The sequence below is a fragment of the Falco biarmicus genome, chromosome 10, assembly GCF_023638135.1.
Source record: "Falco biarmicus isolate bFalBia1 chromosome 10, bFalBia1.pri, whole genome shotgun sequence".
NCBI classification, from domain to species: domain Eukaryota; kingdom Metazoa; phylum Chordata; class Aves; order Falconiformes; family Falconidae; genus Falco; species Falco biarmicus.
The window spans coordinates 20,489,070-20,510,723 of record NC_079297.1 but is presented as its reverse complement, the minus strand read 5'-3'; the positions used below and the strand labels follow the sequence as shown (position 1 = coordinate 20,510,723).

The window sequence follows — 21,654 nt, the reverse complement described above, 5'->3', positions numbered from 1 at the left end:
GGAAAAGAAATTAAGACTCTTTTTTTCAATAATTTGCTGATTAACTAGGGGGACTGTACAGAATCTCTTTTCTAAAGAGCAGATTTTTATTTAGGAAGAGGGATTATGGAGGTGGATCTTGAGTCTTTGATGGTGGTATTACTGTCTTTTTCATAGCAACTTTTAAAAGCCTAATACATTTGTAATTCCAAAGGAGTTCACTGTAGGTATATGTTGTGCAACATAAATTTTTGTCTTTTAAATCCCATGTATGTTTTAGAATAAAGTTTACCAAATTAATCTTGGAATTTTGCAGAGAGTCTTGACTGTGCTGATTTTGGCCGCATGTTAGAATTTGTAGACGTGCTAGTATAATTAGTTGATGCATCCTTTTTTTTAAGCATTTTTTTTTTTTTACTTTGAATTTTACTGCAAAACAGCTCCATCTTGAGCTTTTGCTTGATGTGCAGCTACTGTCTGTTAAGCAGTGTATCTTGCAGAGTTTGGAAAATTTAGGGAAGCAGCATTTGTGCAGTGTGTCTCCTCAGTATTATGTTGTTCTCAGCTGGCCATTTGTCTTGCTCATCTTGTCTTGATCATCACCAGTTCAGCTTTACTAATCTACTGTTTATTAGACATGACTCTTGTTTATTAGTTTTCCTTCGTTTAGACAATAGAAAAGACTAATTTACTAGCATTTCAATGTTTTAGTATACAACTGCTTCTGAAGTGTTCACCAGCCGTTGGAGTGGTAGATGTGTATTTTTTTTCACATCCTGTTACTGTATTGATGACACAAGGGATTTTTCAGTTTCCTACAAAGCCCCCTTCTAAAGCATGAACTTGTTCACATTCACACTTACTGTTAATAATAATTTCTAATGTGGTTCAGACTACAACTTAAATTTTGCCAGCATAAGTAGGTAGATAAGGTTGTGCTCACTGTTTGCTTATAAATATAAATATGGTGTATAGTATGCTCACTGAGTTGATAGAATGTTTAAATGCCTTTTATGTTGAGCATGTTTAGTGAGGCTGTTGATAGAGAGTGGAAATTGTTTAGGATGTAGTGGTTCTTTCAGATATCTCCCTGATCTCCCTGAAGCATATCTCCCTGACAAAGAATATATTTCTACATTTTTGAGTTTAATGCTGACTAGTCTCAACATTCACAGTAGTAATAAACATGCAGTAACTGATGGGAGTTAGCTTAATTCCTGTTCCCTGATGACTTTTCACTCTATGTACTGTTTCACTTAGGATGAGTTTTGTTTGTTGAAAGCTTTATTGAATTTGTAGGGAACGCCTTTTGAGGCCTTTGAGTCCAAGGGATTGGCTTTTGGAAAATTCCGATTCTAATCCTGTGAGTTTTCTAGCAGGACTACAGGGAAAGGGCTGTTTCAGTTCCATTTTCTGAGATTTTAGGTGTAGCTTCAAGAATGCCCTATTTATATAAGGAAGTAACCAGTGTATTCTGGTAGATGCCAAGGTTATGCATTGTCTCTCACAATTAAATACTGACTTGAAATTTATCATGTTTTCTGGTTTCTGTATTTTACTCTGCATAGCACTCTTGTTTTTTCTTGTCTCCCTCAGCAGTAATTAAAAAATCAGAACAAAACAACAAAAAAACCCCAACCGACCAACAACTTTATGAAACAGAAGTGCATTACAAATAGGTTTTTCCCTTTACTTACCAGGGAAAACTCAACTCAGACAAAGAAGTTTTCAAAAGTACTGGTCAAACATCTTTACTTTACAGTTGACAGTGTAACATGTTTAAGTGTTTGAACCTAAACCTGCTTAGCATGACTATACAGCTTCATTGGCTTTAGACATCTGAAATGAATACTTCCAAGAAATCATGTCAGTTGTTCGTCTGAATCCACTCTCATTTTATCCTGATATTTGATGTGCTTATATTTCTGTCTGATTTATTTCAGGAATTTGCAGCGCTTACAAAAGAGTTAAATGTATGCAGGGAACAGCTCCTTGAAAGGGAAGAAGAAATCGCTGAACTGAAAGCAGAAAGAAATAATACCAGGGTTAGTTCCTTGTTTTCTCTAAGATTACTATTGTTAAAGCATCCAGCTACATGGAGGAAAACATTGAATGTTGAGTTTAAAAAGCTAGAAGTATTTTTTTTCCCCCCCCTGGTATTTGCACATGAATCCCTCTGGAAGTGCAAATGTGTGTTGACTAAGAAAGTTTGGAAGCTTATGCACAGCTCCAAATACTGCTGTGCAAAATCAGGAAAAGCTTGTAAGACTGCACAGCTATCTGTCATTCAGCTTTCTTGTTGTTAAAGTTTTGTAATCATACAACACCCAAGATCAGAGGAATAAGTGGGCAAGCTGTCGTGATTTGTTTCAGCAGGTTATGCTGCTGCCAGCAGAACAGTTGCTCTCTGATTTAGAGCATTTCCTATGTGTAGCCTTCTGACAAGCATGCAGTTCCTCAGGCTGGTGGAACTGAAAAGACCTGGTTAAGTAGAAACCTCATTTAAAAACTAGACAGAAAGAAGAGAGGTAGGAAATGCATTAGCTCCAATACAACTTCTAACACAGGTGAAATGTTAAAATGGGTCCTTATGCTTGATGCAGTACTCTGGCTCTTGAATTTGAACTTTAGAACTCAAAACCTGATGTTTTAGGAGGCAAAGTTTTCTGCGGCTGTGCAGAACAGGCATAAACATTGTTCCTTTTTTTTTGTTTTAGCTATTACTGGAACATTTGGAGTGTCTTGTCTCCAGGCACGAGCGATCTCTCAGAATGACTGTTGTGAAGAGACAAGCTCAGTCTCCAGCAGGAGTTTCTAGTGAAGTAGAAGTTCTCAAAGCACTAAAATCTTTATTTGAGCACCATAAAGCCCTTGATGAAAAGGTAATGAAATATGCTAGCAAGCATCTTCTCATTCTGCCCCCTCTTTCTGTTGTGAGGACTGTGCAGTTGTTCATACTGAAGTTGTGGGAGTCTCTGAATTTCCTCTGTATTAAGATAGTGGCTTTGCTGTAACCGCATCAGTAACTGCTCTCCTAAATTAATATGTTGCATTAAAGCAAGGTGCTGTAGCTTATTCTAGTACTTCATTAACTATGTTAATGTAAACTAAGCATGGTTCAGGGGCAATATGTTTGTTGTAGAAATGCATACATTTGCTTACCTGTATAATACCAGGATTTAGCCTTTTGATTATGTAATATTGGACTAGAGAGAACAGGAGGCATGTGCTTACACTGATAAAATTTGAATTAAAGGATCTCCACCCTTTAGTTGCGCCTGATGTTGGTGGCAGGATATGCAAGTCGTAAAGCTTACTGTGAATTTTGCTGCCAGCTCATAGTTTGCCTAACTTTTGTGACCCTTGTATAAAAAGTCTGGCAAATTATTTTAAGTAGAATTCTGTCTCCTTCCGTGTTTGTAAATAATCAAAAGTGCACACACTCTGTGCCTTACAAAAGGATAAGCAAATTCTGGATATGTTTAATTCTTGACTAAATTGTTCAGGTCATGTTGAGGTATGATTTGCTTATGACAAAAAAGGAAAACCTAGATTTTACGGTATGCGTTGTTTCTCTAGGAGGTTTTTCATAGGATATGGTGTAATTAGTACTGACTCAAGATTAAGCAGGTATCTAAGTGTAAGTGGAAATAGTGCCATTTTTTTATCTGAAAGGGCATGGCAGCGTGGCAATAAATGAAATTGATTTCTTTTTAATTTGAATGATTTCAGTTTATTTGAACTTACCCTTTCAGGTAAGGGAGAGGTTACGAGTAGCGCTTGAAAGATGTAGCTTATTGGAAGAAGAACTAGGTACTACACATAAAGAGGTAGGTTTCTTTTAAAAAAAGAAGAAGTCTTCATGTATGCATTGTGGGTGTTTTAGTCAATATTTGTACACAGTAATTTATGCAGTTATTAATGTTCATTTTCACTACTTGTTTTTGTTATTTTGCCAAATGGGATAACTAATTTTTAACTTAGTCACTTTGAAAGACCTGGGAAGGGGTGTGTGGGGGGATGACACAGAGCACAACACAACAAAAAAACCCAACCCAAAACATCCCCCCCGCCCCCCCATCCCCTCTACACCTCCCAAACCCAACAAAAATCCCCAACAAAAAGAGTTCCTATGGCTTTAAAGTAAGAGTTTTTGGGTTGCAGGGGCCTGAGTTTTTGAGTACCTGTGCCATATTTTATTACTACATATCTTGCAGTAGAATCAGTAATTGTTTTGCTGCTTTGCTTTTGCAGCTGTTCTTTAAGTTATTACTAAGAAGGGAATTGACTTGAAACATATGTATGTAAACTTCTCTTTTCTTACAGTTGATGATTCTGAAAGAGCAAAATAATCAGAAGAAAATGCTTCCAGATGGGATGCTGGATATAAATCATGAGCAAGAAAATACACCAACTACAAATGGGAAGGTGCACAGCTATTTACTTTCTTTAGCTAAGTCTGATTTTTAATCATTAACTATAAAATTTTAATTTTAAACTGTAATAAAAACTTCGAGTGATGATCTAATTTAAAAAGTCTCAATTACCATAACTTCAATCTTTTCACTCTATCCAATAATAAAATTGTATCAGGGGAAAGGTATTTACAGGTAAGTAACAGTTTGGTTTTCAAATTTCTGTGTAACGTGCTAATGCATTTTTTTTTTTTTTTTTTTTTTCCTCCCCGGCCTCCTTAATAGCGATCTTCTGATGGTTCTTTGTGCCACGATGAAAACCTTGCTAAAGTGATTGAGCTCCAAGACATCATAGATAAGCAAAACAAAGAGCAGACACAAATGAAAGAACGTCTTACTGCTTTGTCTAGTAGAGTAACAGAGCTGGAAGAAGACCTTGACACAGCTAGAAAAGACTTAATAAAATCTGAAGAAATGAATACAAAGTTACAGAGAGATGTACGAGAGGTGAGGAATAAACTGTCAAAATTTGGGTAGTCGGAAACACAGCTGCTTTAGAAAATTTCAGTGTCATTGGTGCTTAGTTACACCTTCATGCTTTTTCATGTCTTTGATTTGATAGGTGAGAATAAAATTGTTCAGGGCGTGATGGAGCTATTTTTTGTTTAAAAGACCAGTTGCTTAAGAGAATTTGTCTTCAGAATAAATCTATGATTAACTAGATACTTCATGTCTATATTGGAGATTTAGCATTGCAAACTTTAACATTTTCTTGAAAATATGCTTGATCCTGTCATAAATGTTAAGCTTATAAAAAATTTAAACTTAATGAAATTTTAAAGATGTACATGGTTGAGGAATCACTTTAATTTCAGTGATATGATTGACAGTTCCTGTTACTGATCAATCACTAATCTCTAAGGTCCTTTGTACCACGGTGTACTGCATGCTTATTAAATAGAAAGGGAGCTTAGTTAAATTGAAAAACTCTCTCAGATCGTCCCCAGGAAGTACAGATTTGCTGTTTGTGCGCCATTGAAAAGGGAAGTTGCAGTAGTATAGTAAAGACCAGTCTTTTAAAGATTCACTGTTGAAAAAACCCCAGAAAAAGTAATTGAACTTGTAAGCTGGAGTGAGACTATTCTTTCTACTTAATTTTTTACTGAATGAAATAAGTATATCTGTGTTTTTGTTACTAGTTTTGGTTTGTGGGTCTTTTCCCCCCAGTTTGATCACTATGTAAGTATCCCTTATATTCTAAATTCTGTCTTGTCTTGCATAGACTATGGCCCAAAAGGAAGACATGGAAGAGAGAATTACAACTCTTGAGAAACGCTACCTCGCTGCACAACGTGAAGCTACATCTGTGCATGACCTCAACGATAAACTTGAAAACGAAATTGCCACTAAAGACTCCATGCATCGACAGGTTGTAATCTGAAATAAGATGAAGTACATTTTGCTCAGCCTAAAACTAATGGAAATAGTGTTTGTACTGTACTAAAGCTCTTTGCTTTTAGGAAAATAAATACTGCCTGTGATGTGCTGTTGCTAGCAATTGTTTTTCAGTAACTGGAGGAGTGCATTGTGCAGAGTTGTACCCTGGAAATGAAGATGGAGACTGTTTACTGAGGAGGGGAAATGGTTCTGAGAATTTTAGTGCACTTGATCATGGTGTAGTCAGGGCTGCTGTTCCTACTAATTGTGGATTTTAAAGTTAGTATATGTGTATCCAAGCATCTTTAGCTTCATGTGTGAGAATTACTCATTCTGAGCTAAACCAGTTTTAAAATCTGTGTAGTGTGTAGTGATTTTTATAGCCTGTAATAGAAGTAAATGTTGCCTTACTGCAGGAGGAAATTCGGCATGTATTGACGTGAAGTCGCCCAACTCTGTAAACCAGAAATGGTTGTTCAGCCAATCAGTTTCTAACTACAGGCAAGCAACTCTTAGTCAACAAAAGAAGTCCCTTTTAGTATAATTCGTAAAAAGTTGTACACACTTTAAATAAAAGTAAATTTTGCAGTAGTATGCATGGTATTATTTAAAATATGAAGGAATTTTTCCTGTGATATAACTCAAAGTCTTAGCACAGCCTTGACATAGAAAATTCACTGGTTCTGTGCTGCTTCCTGTACTGTAACTGTTTATTTGGTGATGCAGTTGCTTTCAGAATACACAGAATTGCAGAAAAAAAATCATACAGAAAAAAGTTTTCTCATGTAATGAAAAGAAGGATGCCCCATCTTTGGTTACGAAACCAGTTTTGAACAGTTTGTTCTCCATTGGTCTAGTAGAAGCAGTAATCTGTATGCTTACCTTTTTGTTGAAAATTAATTACCATTTTAACACTAAACATTTGCTGATCGTAATCCTGTGTAGAGTGAAGATAAGAATAGGCAATTGCAAGAACGACTGGAACTAGCTGAGCAAAAGCTGCAGCAGACTTTGAGGAAAGCTGAAACTTTGCCAGAGGTGGAAGCTGAGCTGGCACAGAGAGTTGCAGCACTTTCAAAGGTGAGTCAGTTGGGCAGCGTCCTCAAGACTCTTCTCTGTTGGTGTCCTGCCACACAAAATCTGTTCTTAGTGTGGATTTTGCTACATTGTGTTTCTTCCCCCCCCCCCCCCCCCCCCCCCCCCCCCCCCCCGCCACTAGTTCAGAATACGTTTCCTCCCTCTTTTCTGTGCTTTCCATTCATCTCGCTGAACACACTCTGGTTTACCTCTTTATTTTTATTTTTATTCCCCCCCCCCCCCTCCAATTTTGCTCTTTGGATCTTGAGCAGGTTTTCTGTTAACTCTGTTACATTAGGAAAGTGTGTTTCCGAATTATTATTTTATTGCTTGTTATTAAAATTCATTCAATAATAGGCATAAAGTCTTTTAAAGCAGGAACTGTTTCTGAAGGGGAAATCCATATTTCTTCCACTGTTAAACCAAGTGAGGAATGTGGGGAGAGAGAAGTAACAGTAGTCATTAAGACTTTTAGAAAGCTGCAAATGGAATAATGAAGTCTGAAGAATTATATGTAGTAACTACAAATGAGCCTTTTTCAAGTATATGTGTGTGTTTTCTTTTAAAGTCTTAGTTTCAATTCTTTCCCTGTTATCTTTCCTGTCCCTAACTGACTCTGTAGTCTGACCTTTTGTCTCCTGGGAGCTCTGCTGCTAAAGATGCTAAAGTATTGGAACTTACCACCAAGCTTAGGAAGGTAGAATTTGTATATTAGTCCTTGCTTCTGCTTGCTGCTTTCTGCTTTGTCATGGTTACTAACAAAGGGTCATATCGTCTAGGCTAGTGAGGAAAAGCTGAAAATGCATTTAGTTTTTACTTTTTTTTAATTTTTTTTTTAATTATTGGGGACATGAATGAACTGTTGTTGCAAGCTCATTTGCAAATAGTAGTTGATTCATGGTACTTAGGGGTGAGAGGCTTCATCATTTTGTTACTTACCATATGAGCTCTTACTAGGTTCTTTCAGTAACAGAAAGGCGTCTGTTCTGCATTGTGTATTACCATAAATGGCAGTTGCGCAAAGCATGTCAGATAAATTATTGTGCTTCAGTATTTCTATGCTTTTGAAACTTTTTTTAAAAACAACAAATGCTAATTTTGTTTTCAAATTGACAGGCTGAGGAGAGGCATGGCAATATAGAGGAACGACTGAGACAGATGGAAGCACAGCTAGAAGAAAAGAATCAAGAACTGCAAAGGGTACTGTGCATATTTTTGACAAAGATATAAACCTGAAAGAAAGAATCTAATTCCCTTAATGGCTGCCTGTCCCTCAACAAAGCTCTTTTTATTTCTCATCTCTAAAATAAATCCAGAGTTTAGGCTGACTGATAGTTAGGAGATTTGAGCCACTGTATTATGGCTAACCTTAGATATCAAGAAAAAGCTGAAGATCTCCAGTGGGAATTTGAAAATGTGTTTGGAAATACCTAATTGCTAGTCATTCTTTCTAATAAGACAGATCAAAAAGTTGCTGAATTAAATGACTATGGAAAAATTGATTCCTGGATTATAAATAATGGAATTAGTTCTGAAATCTGCTGTTTTTTGAAGCGTAAGCTCAGATTTTCAAGCTTCTGATCTTGAAACAGATACTAAAATCTTAAGCGTCCCTTATACTTCCTCACAGAGTCATGGAGGTACATGCAATATTCCTGATTTTTTTTGAAAAATATTTCTGTTGAACAAAATACTTTTGAATTAAAGAAAGCTTACTGGCTTTACAATGTGGAAATTGTTATAGACAGTAAATTTTAAGTTATTTCAGTAGCTTTTATGTATCTTAGGCTAGACAGAGAGAGAAGATGAATGAAGAACATAATAAGCGTTTGTCAGAAACCGTTGATAAGCTTCTGTCTGAATCTAATGAAAGGCTCCAGCTTCATCTCAAGGAAAGGATGGCTGCCTTGGAAGACAAGGTAACAAGTCACATTCCAGCATATACATTAATTAGATGTTCACGTTCTGTAGTGATTTGTGTATTTTGCAATGTGTCTGTAACTTCATTAAATAAATAATATATCCTTATTAATAAGTAGTTGGTGATAAGGCTATTTTCTAGTGCGGATTTTGAAAATATATTCTTAAAATTCATATGGTGGGGGGTGTTTTTTGGAGGCTGTCTCTGGGTATTGTACTACAGTGTTGAGAAGGCATCTTTTAAGAAGCTTTATCCTTTCCTGTTTGACTGGTGTGGACTGCATAAATAGGTTCATCCAGTGTAATACAGGAAGACTAAAGAATTGGGACTAAACGTTGACCCTTTTCAGTTCAGTTTATTTCCCACTGTTTTTGTCTGTTACCCTGTCATTGGGAGATTCTTGCCAGTTGAAATAGTCTTGCATTTTCTTCCTCGGTAGATAATTTTGAGGTGGGTTATATGAATATAAATGGACAGTTCCCTCTGTTGTCAGTGCACATCTCGAAGCTTTCCCTGTATTCAGTTCATCTTCTAACTTACGATGTACTTCAGTTTCTTTCCCTTCTGCTTTTGGATCTAGGTCCTTATGGATTTTTCTTCCATGCATGCCTTTAAGTTGAGTCCCTTATTATGCATGGAACAAAGCAGTGTCTTTTAAAGTAGCACTTTGCTTGTTGCTGACTTTAATTGCTTTGTCTTGGATTAAAAAAATACTTTGTTTCTTTTACTGGAGGATGAAGCGATCTTCTGGGGAAATGTTTCAATAAAAGCTGAGTGGCTTTTGTTTTAGTCATGGCAGTAAAATGCTTCAGTTGCAGTATGTAGCGATATGTTCAGTGTTTTAATAAGTGTTTACTTTCTCTTGCATTCATGTCAACTCAGTCCTCATCCCTCGACCATCAGTCAGGTATCTAACATGTCTTTCCAGAATTCCAGGACTGTGCTCCCCTCAGATCATTACAAAGATTTAGTTACTTCTTTCCCTGCTTTTGTGCTCGGAACTGTGAGGAACTGAGTATTGTAGCACAAATGTGGGTCCCGCTGTTTCTTGTCCTTTGAGTTAATTGATGAAGGTGCTTATCAGCTGGCATCTAAGGCTGCAAACTTTGTCTTGTGTTTTTTAGTTAACATCAACTGCTTCCTAATACTTGTGAAATTCTTATGGGCCTTGTTATGACATCAACAAGGTTGCTCTAACATTCTTTATAAATTCAGTTTCTGATAAACAGCTGGTTGTGGTTTGGTTTTTGAGTTTTATTTTTAAAATGCTTTAATGTTGGGGGGCATGTCTTAGGGTTTACTCCCCTTTGCCTTCCAAACTCTTAACTACGTTATGAATAATGAGGAAAATATAGTTGTCTTTCACTGTGAGTAACAGCTTCTAGTAAAGTATTCTTGCTGCGGCTTCCAGCTCATTCTTTTATGATAAGTTGGGAAGAAACATTCAGGTAAAATTTCAAAGCTTTCTTCTGATCACTTGGGCTCTTTTCTCAGAATAATTTGTTCACATACGAAGTTTTACTTGCATCTTAAAGGTGTAATAATGGTATTACTTACCTCAAGGAAATGTGTTTAGCAAAACTTTTTGGCAATGGTGGAAAAGGAAATGAAAGTGACCCAGTTATAAGTTTCCTATTAAAGGGAGAATATCTTTTTTTTTTCTTTTTTTTTTTTTTCTCGGTATCACATACTATAGTCAAATGCAACAATTGAAATTGGTTTTGATTGTTGTAGCTCTCAAATGTTTGTTAATTCTGAGGTGATTCTGAGTCAGAATTTGGAAACTGCTTTGAGTAGAGTTTGTAGTAGTCAGTAGCATTTACGTTTACTGGAGTTGCTTAGAAGTCGTGGTATAACTATAAAGATAACAGTTCTGTTGTTAACAACGGCTCTTAAGTCGGTGAGTGTTGTAGTTCTGGGGGTAGAGTACTTCCAAGGAATTCCTGTGTAATAATGTTGTAGGTCAGGCAAGTAAAAATAAAACAAAAACCTAATGGTAACAGCCAGGAATGCTTTAGTAACCACTCCATGAATTACTTTGAATTATTTCAGCTGTCTAATTATTCCTTTTTTTTATTTTCTAAATTAGTTTTCTCGAACGGAGCTTTAAAAGGCTGGTATTGGTATTAAATTTTTATGGCACTTGTGCTATTATTAAATCTATTATTTAGAGGGCTGTACACCTGAAAGGATAAACCCTCAACTACAATCAAAGTGAAATGATGTGAGCAGTAAAGTATCTGTAACTTAAGCTGCATCTTTGGATACTCATCTTGGTTACGGTTTAAGAGTTGAAAGCTTTTATAAGTAACATAATTTGTGATGTATTTTATTTTAGAACTCGCTTCTTCGAGAAATAGAAAATGCAAAAAAACAAATAGATGAACTTCAGCATGAAAAGGTATAATACACATTTCTGAAATACTATATTGGAAAATAATTGCTGCATTGCTACCTATTTTTAGTATCCCCCTATTTACGGGGGATTTGAATTTCCCCGTAACACTTAACATTACCTGGAGTGTTAAAAAGTAGGGAGCTGTTATTGCTTATTTTATGGTATTGTGTTGCCTCATTTTTATGATGATTTTATAGGTAATACATAGCTTTTTAGTCAAAGACTTAACACATTTCTAAATACGTAAAGTGGCTGGATATACTAACAGTTTGCCAAAGTTTGAAGATGGCATAGAATTTTTATACTGTTGTATGTATGACTTTGAACAGTAAAAAGAAAAGAGAACTGCTTTTAATGTTGGGTATTTTCCCCTAAGTTTTTTCATATATCATTGGGTATCATGAAAAACGTGTTCAGCTGATACTTTTTTTTTTTTTTTTTTTTTAAGTCTGGGTTGTAAGGAGAGAAATATTTATTACATTTGGCCGCTCCTTCGCAATAGCAGCGGTCTGGTGTTTAGCTTGTGCTGGAACTGACAAATTCCCCTCTTGAATAATAGTGGTGGGGCCTTTCAATTCTTTGCATCCTTAAGCAGTGACGCTTGATTTTGTCATCACACTATCTGTTCTGAAATGATACTTGGTATTGCTTATTAAATCATAGGTGTTGTACTGCATGTCCCCAAATCATTCTAGTAAGTAGCTAGGCCAAACTGTAGAGGCTGTGATTCTGTAATAAAATGAAGAACGCGTTCAGAATATTTTGCAGAATGTGCTTTGGATTTTTGTACATGTAGGCCAGCAGTTTTCACACAAGGCACAGATGTTCATCATCAGCCACTTTTTATTAGCCTTTCGTTTTCTCATTCATTGGATTTCTCTGTTGTGAAATTCTGAGTTTTAGAGCATGTAAAAATGTCCAAGTTAAAAGAGAGTGTTTTTAGAACCTTTTGTGCACAGTTGCTTGAAAGATCTTGTTTCTTATTAAATATTATCACTACATTATAGTGAATTTAATAATATGTGAATTTTATTTAGTAACTGTTTTTAAAATATATATTGTCATTACCACCTAGAGTTACAGTATAGGGAGGCCATAGTGTTCTTAGATGCTCCTTCATGATGGTGCTGTAATGTGTATAGCAATAAATTTTTAGATTTTATGTCATTGAAGGGTACTTCTTACAATTTGCTATTTCTGAGTTTCACAGAAATGAGATCAAAAGACTAAATGTTAGTTTATTAGTCGGTATTTGACACTGATTATTTTAAAGTGTTTTATGTATTTTATCTATTTATTTTTGCAGGATCAACTTGTATTAAATGTTGAAGCATTAAGGGCTGAAAATGACCAAGTGAGACTCAGAGCAACATCACTTCATCATAGGTACCAGTACTTAATTTTAGTTCAGTTTTTTCTAATTTCTTTAAATTTGCTAAATGTGATTTTTTTTCTATCATAACTGAAAATACTTCAGTCATAGCTATAAAATGTATCAGTTTTTAGAGCATATAAAGCAGTTTTTATATTGCTTAAAGAAAAAATCGGTGCTAGTGGGACAAGAGGAATCATTTGGGTGGCTGTTTTGGTTTGTTTCCTCCAACCCCCTACCTTCATAAGGAAAAAATGTTTCTTTGTGTTCTAGCCGACCAGATTTCAGATACCCCATGACATCTTCATCTGTGGCTGACAGTCACACAGACTCCTATGGCACCTCATCAGTGTTAAGGCGTCCCCAGAAAGGACGTTTGGCAGCTCTCAGAGATGAACCTTCAAAGGTAATAGAACTCTGAAATTAAAATAAAAATAAAACTTTGGCCACAAAGTAGATTATTAATGAGGCTAACCTATTGCAAGGAGTTTATAGAATTTTACTAATTAATGCACAGCTACTAGTCTTTTTAATTGTTAACAAATAATTGCAAAATTACGATTTTGAACTCCAATTTGGTTTAAGTACGATAAGCCTGTAAAATATAATTTGAAACAGTCCTACTGTTGTGTTTATACGCTAATTTAACGTTGCTGTTCTGCAAGCAAGTCTCGGTCCCATTCAGGACACATAAGTTCTCATCACACAAAGCTGATTCTGAAAGTCTTACTGGATTTGATAGCAAAATTGTACTGTAATTTATAGTGTATATAGCCAAGATAGGTGATGATTCCATTTATTCAATGGAGCTGTCCACTTTTAAATTTAATTAAATTAACTGTAAGATGCGAAGTTTTCTACATCATAGCTTTTTTTTTTTTTTACCTTTCTCAAAACATTGCTGTCTTGGTGGATGCATTCAGCATGTAAGTGGGCTTTTTAAAAATTATTGTAAACATCTTGAAAAGCAGTAGAAAAGTCATATTTTCCCCATTTGAGTTTGGATTATTTTTTTTTCTATTAATTCTTTTAGGTTCAAACTCTGAACGAGCAGGACTGGGAGCGAGCCCAGCAAGCAAGTGTATTGGCAAATGTGGCACAAGCATTTGAAAGTGATGTGGATGTGTCTGATGTTGAGGATGATAGGGAAACTATATTCAGTTCAGTTGATCTGCTGTCACCAAGTGGTCAGGCTGATGCTCAGACTTTGGCCATGATGCTTCAAGAACAGTTGGATGCAATCAACAAAGAGATTAGGTATGGTCTATCTGCTGTTAAGGTTTTGATAAAAATGAGTTTCTGTGAAACTAGAAATCCTTTTTTTTGTGGTTACTTGGGAAAATGGTGGTTGCCCGTTCAGTTTCCTTGCAGGGGCATTGACAGAAGTAACTGGTTTGATTATGCCCAAGTACTCTTTTCAGGTTCTTTGTCTTTAGTCCTGTTACGGAACGGACTGTGTATTACTAGTTTAACAGAAACCCTTGTGTGGTGGTAACAGCAGTAGTGTTGACCACTGTTTTTCAGATTGGATTAGATTTTTCCAGTGTGCTGTTTTGTCTGATAAGTACTGCTTCTTTCTAATGAAAGTGTCAGCCATTCTCTTTATATGGTACTTGTTTGAATGTCATGTTCCATTGAAACTTTTTTTCTTTTAGACTTATCCAAGAAGAGAAGGAAAACACAGAGCAGCGTGCAGAGGAGATTGAAAGCAGAGTGGGTAGTGGAAGTTTGGATGCCCATGGCCGATTCCGGTCCATGAGCTCTATTCCCACTCCCTATGCAAGTGGTTCACTTGCTGGTTCTTCCCCACCTGGCAGTGGCCGCTCCACCCCAAGGCGGATTCCACATAGTCCAGCACGAGAAGTGGACAGACTAGGTATTATGACACTGGTAAGTAACCCTTAACTTCATTTTTTCAGAAGAGTGTTCTTTTTCTCTAGGAAATGGGTTGTCTGATTTTTCCCTTCCTCTCCTTCTTACTCAGCTGTATTTTTCCTTTCTCTAGGTTTTTCTACTGCTTCCTTTCAACTTCTATAAAAAGTGTAAGATACAGTCATAATCATTAGGAAAAACGTTCAGAACTCAAGTCTATTATTTGGTCAACATCTCATGCCTAAGTATTCCTTCTGTTGTTATGGTCTTGCTTCCGACTCCTCTTCCTAGAAGAAATAATGTTTTCTTTTCAACCCCTGGTACAGCAATCACTTTCTGCCTCTGCTTTAAACTTTATTTTTAGCAGTCCACTGTTCTGCTAAATATTCAACTAAAAAGTGATTTACATCTATTGCATTAAACTTTAAGATTGTAAAAGTATCACAACTGTTTTAATATTAGTGAGTGCTAGTGTCTTGTTTTAGCCTATTAAGACAGGTAGGTAAAAGAGGTATCTGTTAGATCTAGTAGGTGATGAAATAGTAGCTTGGGCTTAGCAGCTCAGCGAGTAGAGGAAGATGGATCCATTCTCTTGACAGTCCTATGACTGCTTAGAGAAATTAATCAGTTTAGGAGCTGCTTTATGCATGTAAACCTACCTATAAAAACAAGATGCAAATTTTCCACTTTTGTGTTTTTACATATATGTTAAACAAGCCTAACAGTTTCTCATACCTTTTACTAAGGAGCATCTTGGATACAGGTATTTGTTTGCAAGCACTCTCCAGGAAAAGCTCCTTCTCTAATTTAGTTCTGTGTACATTACCTTGTCTCCAGATTTGCGTATGCATTTGGGAACTGCACTTATTAGTTGTATGTGCAATGCTATACTTACTAGACCTTGTTGTCTTGGATTACTGTACTTGTATCATGCCTATACCATCCCAATCAGTAGGCAAGGAATGCTATCCATCATTGTAAGAGCAAGTGGACTGTAAATGACAGACTTGGCTCATTTAGTTCTCTTACAGGAGTGTTTAAGAGCAAGGATTTCGGCTAACTTCCTTTGGCTTTTTATAATGAATGTGTACATGTAACAAAAGTTCTGTCTTTTTTTTTTTCTTTAATAAAAAGGAATTACTTTTCTTGATTTTTTTTTTTTTTAAATTATACTAGCTCTAGCCATATATTCAGGGCCAAGGCCACCTCTTTTACAGAAGTTTCAAAATGTGGAGTGCTTTATATTCTAATATTTCACAGTAATAAGTAGTTAAGCTAAGTACTTCTCTTAAAGCCTTATACAATTTTCAGTAGCTATTTTCATGAAAACTAGATCAGAAGAATGTGTGCAATATTAAAATCTAATGTAATTGAACAAAACCCCTGTAATTAAGCTCACTTTAGATTGTAAGAACTGTGAATCAAAGGCACTTGATCTGTTGTTTGCAGTTGCATTTGTCTGATATTTTTGTCCCTGGCAACTGATTTGTGAAAGCTTTTGTGAAAGTTTGAAAACAAGAAGCTATACTTCTAAAATTACAGAACAAGAGCTTTCTAGAAACTTTGAGAAAGGCTATTATGAATTGTTAGACTGAATGAGTTCTTGTAGTTAATTTTTTTTAATAGAAAGTTGCATTGGTTTATGATCATGAAGGCAAATTAGCTTAATGTGAACTGCAGTAGGGGTATTAGGCAGTTCAGTTAACTGAAAAGCCCTTACAATTATGATTAATTAAAAAGCATCAGCATCATAAATTGTGCAACCTACACCTGTCTTGAAAAGTTCTTGTGGACATATTTCGTTCCATATGGTAAACATACTTATTTTTATGGGTTATCAGATTTAATAGATGAAAGATATCCAGCAAGGGTAAAATGAGCCTGGTGCTCTTTGTCTAAGAACTTGAGGAGGGACTAGATGATCTTTAAAGGTCCCTTCCAACCCAAACTTCCATCGTTCTGTGAACATAGTACTCTATGGTCAGATTGAACAAAACTTTACATAATAATGCTGCATAGCTTGCATGTATTCTAAATAAAAAAATACTAAAGGTTGTCATTTGTGGGAGGGAAACAACACAAAATTCCTCTCCCATCTCCTCCCCAATGTCAAAGGGGACTGTCTTAATTTTTGGTTACAGCCTTTTGAACCAATTTGTTGTAAATGCAATGATAACTATTAAAAAAAATCTAAATTAAAAATTTCTCAGCATTGGTCTGAATAATTTGGTAACTTACTTATGTAACTCAAGGTTGCTGCCTTGCTTTTTGTGCTGGCAGAGATGAGAAGTACCAAGGAAGTGAGATAAGGCTTTTGGAGTGGATAGAGGATAAAATAAAACCTGGTGGTAGACTCTTGTTCAAACATTTCAGTACTTTAAACTTAGTAAAAAGAACGCAATACTGTTACCGTATAGAAATCAGCTATTGTTGGTACTCACTCAGTCTTTCACAGTTATTAAAGCACGGCTGCTTTTTATGCTATGTAGGAAACAACTGCAGAAATCACCGAGGTGTGGGAAGGGACTAGTGCAGACAACGTATTAAGCCTGCTATGGTGACCGTGTAGGTTATATAGTTCAAGGCAAGTCCTTGACTGGAAATCTCACCTTTTTAAAAGCAACACCTTATACCCCCATGTACTTTACTGATTTTCTTGCTGAAGATAATACACATTTTGTTTGCTAATTTGCCTATGGTACCAATACATTCAAATATCGACAGTACTTTTGTAGGTAACCAACTATAAATCTTGATATTATTATTTATTTTTTTTTTTTTTACTTTTCCCCTCTTCAGGGATACATTTAAGTAATCTGTGATTTGAAGAGTGCCTCATACTCCGTATCTTTCTCTGTGCCATTGCTAGAATTGTTATTTATATTCTCCCTAATATGTTTTGTCTGTGCTAGTTGTTTCAGTCTGTGGTATAGTTTAAAATAAATACAGCTTTTCCAAATTTCTTTTCTTTTCATGCATCTATCTGTCAGCCTAGTGATTTAAGGAAACACCGTAGAAAGGTAAAAATCTTTAGTTTGTTTACTGGCATGGCCTTTCATCTCCTTCCCTGTCCCCAAACTAATTAATGGATTACAGGAACATAAAAGAAAGCATTTGCAGGGTAACTCTGTAACAAAGCAAGATTATATGCTCTTTGATATTAAATATAAAATAGCTTATAATTTTAACATAAGTGTGGGTTGTTTTTTTTGCTGGCATGGGGGGACTGTTGTGTCACTTTCTGTTTGTAACCACTATTCTGCAATCTTTGTGAAACAATACTGAATTTTAAAGGTCTGTTAGTGCACACAAAAATTAGTCATTTTCTGTTACTGAAACTTTGAGGTAGGCCATACCCACAGGTATGTAGAAACTGACTTCATAGAATGGGTAATCTCGCTAATGATTATTTAAACACATAACAGTGAGAATCAAGATGCCTTCTTTTCACAGGACTCTTTGGTTTTCTGTCTTTGCGCTTGCTTAAACTTAAATTAGGTATATTAGTTTTATGGTGCTGAAGACATTACTGTAGTTCTTTGCTCTGTGAATGAATGAATGAAAGATGAGTGCTGCTTGCACATTTTACTAGCTAAGACTGAAATTTAGTAGTTTGTCACTAAAGGTAACAGAAAACTCGGAGGTCAAACAGAAAATAGGCAACTGCAGATGGTAAGGGCAAGAGTAATCCTTTAACACTGAAATAATTGATTTTTCTTTTCAGTATTTAGTACCATTGATATTGCATTCATGCTTTGGCATTTCCAGCTAACCCCTCAAGTTTTCATTCATATTCTGTTAGTCTCCAGCTTCTAGAGAAGAGGTACGAGATGACAAAACCACAATAAAATGTGAGACATCACCACCTTCTTCACCTCGATCTTTGCGTTTGGACAGAGTCCAAAAAGGAGCTTTGCATACAGTGAGCCATGAAGATATCAGGGACATTAGAAAGTAAGTAGCTGTGAATAGGTCAGACCTACCTTAACTTAGTATTTCAGCTCATCAGAATAAAATCCTGAAACTGCAAAGCTGTTCAGTCTGGAGGATTTTAATCTAGATATTGAAGTGTTTCGCAGAAGTAAAGAGTATGAACACATAAATGGGTGATTATTACATAAAAAAATAATGCATATTTTGTAAATGAGCAGGGATAGCTTGACGTGAAGAATTCTTCTGGTACTCAAGGCCTACATTGTTTACTTCATGTTTAGGAAATTAAAGATGTAGAATTCCAGTCGTCTTTCATAGGTTGGAATCTAGGTCTGCATTTCGAAGTAAGCTGCAAACTGCCATCATTTTAATTGAAAAAAGTTCTTTTCAAAGTGCCTAAGTATCTGGATGGATTCCACTCAAGTATTTCAAGCTTTTGTTATCTGCCTTAATTTGTTCAGGAACTTGTGTTGTCAACTTTGGCCTCTCTGAATTGCACTTTAAACACTTTCCTTTCTTAAAAAATTAAGAATTGCTTTGTAGTTCCATGCTATAGTGTATAAATATTATCACTTCCTTTCTTGCATGATTTAGTTGTTTCCACTGTTTATTTAATGACATGTGTTTTAGTAGATACATTTCTTTTCATGACTCATTAAAAGCTGAAATTAGATGTCATTATAGAGTTACTGAGCTTTCATTAACTTGCACAGAAACCTGAACTTGTTTCTCACTTTGTTATGCTAGTGAATGTGTTGTACATGCACTCCTTTGACTCCTTTTCTTGTAAAGTTCAACAGGCTCGCAAGATGGTCAAACAAGTAATCCTAGTAGCAGTAACAGTAGCCAAGATTCCCTTCATAAAGCCCCCAAAAAGAAGGGCATCAAATCCTCTATTGGCCGCTTGTTTGGCAAGAAAGAAAAGGGACGACCTGGACAAACAGGCAAAGAAACATTAGGGCAAGGTTGGTTTGTTTTTTATCTTGGGTTTCTTTTTGCACAGTGAGAGAGCAGGGTACAGAATACTGAATATTAATGATGTATGTATCAGTATGTGCAGATTTGACTGGATTATTTTGGTGCTGATGTACACAGTAATTTTGGAACTAGTGACACTGAATCTTCCAGTAGTTCCTTTTATTAGTGTAGGATTCAGGATCAGCTAGTTGGGTATATTGTTATCTTTTAGTCTTCCACAGCCAGGTTGTTGAACCTTATTGAACTGTTATGGCTTGTTTTGTGAAGCAAAAATTTCAACTGTTCTTTGGAAGTGAAAGAGGCTTTTGTTAGTATTGACATCAACAGTCATGTCTTCACTTTGTACCCAAAGGAACCTCCCTTGAAATGAACCCAGCTGGCTTAGCAAATGCTACAGTGACCTTTGTCTTTTGTGTAATTCTTTGCATAAAGCAGCATCCTTGAAGTTGACACCAACCATAAGTGGTATGGGAACACTGAGAATTCATATTACAGGTGGCTGAAATGAGATTCTCAGTGTGATTCCAGCTGGCTTTATTTAGGCAGCACATATTTTAGTCCATACCAATCTGATTTTCCTATTTTTGTACACCATTTTGATGGATATGTATTCAACTAGGAAATGGAGTGATAGATCTGCTTGGAGGTTTGGCTTTGTATATTTCTGATCAGTAATATTACAATTTGTTTGGGAAAAGCAGTAGTGATTTTTGAGTTACAGCTGGCCAAACCAGACAAGATAAGACTGGTTTTTTGTTTGTTGTGTTTTCTGTATTTTTCTTTTGTAGTTGGCATGGCAGAAGCAGATAGTTCCTCTCAGGATGCATTAGGTCTCAGCAAGCTTGGAGGTCAGGCAGAAAAAAACAGGAAAATGCAGAAAAAGTAAGTTATCAAATATTTTTAATCTGTTGTTAAGGAATGGCTGTGTTTAAAAATGTTTTGTTTTCTCTTTTTGTTTTGTTTTCAGGTGTTTTTGCCTTGTATGTGCTATGGCTAATAAGCCTCTGTAGAATATTTTTTTTTAATTGTTTTTTCCAGAACATCAACAGTAGCGTAGGTTGTGGTAAGTTTGAAAAGAATTTCAGTGCTGAAAACTTATTGTTGAAATGCTGTAATAAACAAACTTGAAGATAAAAGTGGAGTCTTATCAAACCTTCCCCCAAATGTGTTATATTTGATACCTGCTTTGGGTTTAATCCATTTGGAAGATTTCCCCAAAGTTGCTTTTGGCTGCTACTTGCTCCAGAGTGTAAAAGAGTGGACAGAGTGAAAGCAAGAGATGTTCTGTGCAGGCATCCTTCTGTATGCATTTGCTGGTTCCTTTCTAGCTGGGGACTCTGAAAGTCTTTCCTTTTGTGTTGCAGCTGCTAACTGCTGCTGCGGTCACTAATTTTTTCGCTTCTGTTTGAAGTTGTCTTGACATTTGCTCTCATACGTTTCAGCAGCTGAAACCTTTTTTTTTCATTGCACCATACTACCCTGATAGTCACAATTTATAAAAAAAAGAGAAAATTTCCTTTTTTTGTGGCCTTTTAGATATGTAGCTACCTTTTCCTAGTCATGAGAATTTTTTCAGTGTGTCCAAGAAAATCTGTAGTTTACTGTTCAGCTTCTGAATATCTATCACGTGCTTTGTTGTTCCCAGACTTAAGAGATGGAGCAAAGACTATAATAATAGGTGAAAAATAGATATTGCTACTAGTAGAAATCTTGACTTAATGCTTATATGGTAATACAGGACACACTCAAATTTGTGTAAGACCAGACATTCTTTGCATTTTTCCACCCAAAGTTTGAGCCATATACCTTAAACTTTTGTTGCTTCTGTTCTGTTCAGCTGTCTACTCTGTGTCAAAAAAGCTGACCAAGATCAGAAAAGTCTTGCTTTTTTACTTGCCTTCTGAAGACAGAATAGCGAATGTTGAAAGTGTGCATATTTTCTCTTTGCAAGAGATTTCTTGCAGTACCTAAGTTCTATTAACAAATAAGAATAAATGCCTGGTGACTGCTAATGAAAACCAGCAGTGTGTTAGTTTGAAAAGTCAGAATGGAATGTGGTTTTGTTTGTATAACAGAATGCTCAGCTGTTTTTCTTCAGACTGTTAGACTGAAGGCAATCATACATTATTATGATCTGGTATTTTCCCTTTTCTCCAGAGCTTTAAAGCCATACAACATCTTGGTTGAATAAATAGTTTTAGTCTGGCCATATCTAAATTGTGGTAGGCCTGTTCTTTGAACAATATAGATCTTTCTGAATACCAGCAACAAA

General features: G+C 35.9%; 1 protein-coding gene across 6 annotated transcripts in view; it reads left to right on the top strand.

Moving 5' to 3' along the window:
• Positions 1-21,654, top strand: part of PPFIA1 (PTPRF interacting protein alpha 1) — a 61,223-nt gene that overhangs the window by 19,980 nt on the left and 19,589 nt on the right. For 4 of the 6 annotated variants that reach the window (XM_056354839.1, XM_056354838.1, XM_056354842.1 and 1 more), the window contains 18 exons: positions 1,923-2,024; positions 2,697-2,861; positions 3,735-3,809; positions 4,306-4,407; positions 4,680-4,901; positions 5,677-5,823; positions 6,777-6,911; positions 8,025-8,108; positions 8,696-8,827; positions 11,168-11,230; positions 12,534-12,613; positions 12,873-13,005; positions 13,633-13,856; positions 14,255-14,489; positions 17,462-17,491; positions 18,274-18,425; positions 19,197-19,369; positions 20,171-20,264. In XM_056354839.1, the coding sequence (XP_056210814.1) occupies positions 1,923-2,024; positions 2,697-2,861; positions 3,735-3,809; positions 4,306-4,407; positions 4,680-4,901; positions 5,677-5,823; positions 6,777-6,911; positions 8,025-8,108; positions 8,696-8,827; positions 11,168-11,230; positions 12,534-12,613; positions 12,873-13,005; positions 13,633-13,856; positions 14,255-14,489; positions 17,462-17,491; positions 18,274-18,425; positions 19,197-19,369; positions 20,171-20,264 (2,348 nt within the window). The remainder of the gene's footprint in view (positions 1-1,922; positions 2,025-2,696; positions 2,862-3,734; positions 3,810-4,305; positions 4,408-4,679; positions 4,902-5,676; positions 5,824-6,776; positions 6,912-8,024; positions 8,109-8,695; positions 8,828-11,167; positions 11,231-12,533; positions 12,614-12,872; positions 13,006-13,632; positions 13,857-14,254; positions 14,490-17,461; positions 17,492-18,273; positions 18,426-19,196; positions 19,370-20,170; positions 20,265-21,654) is intronic. The other 2 variants (XM_056354843.1, XM_056354841.1) reach the window with 1 other exon arrangement.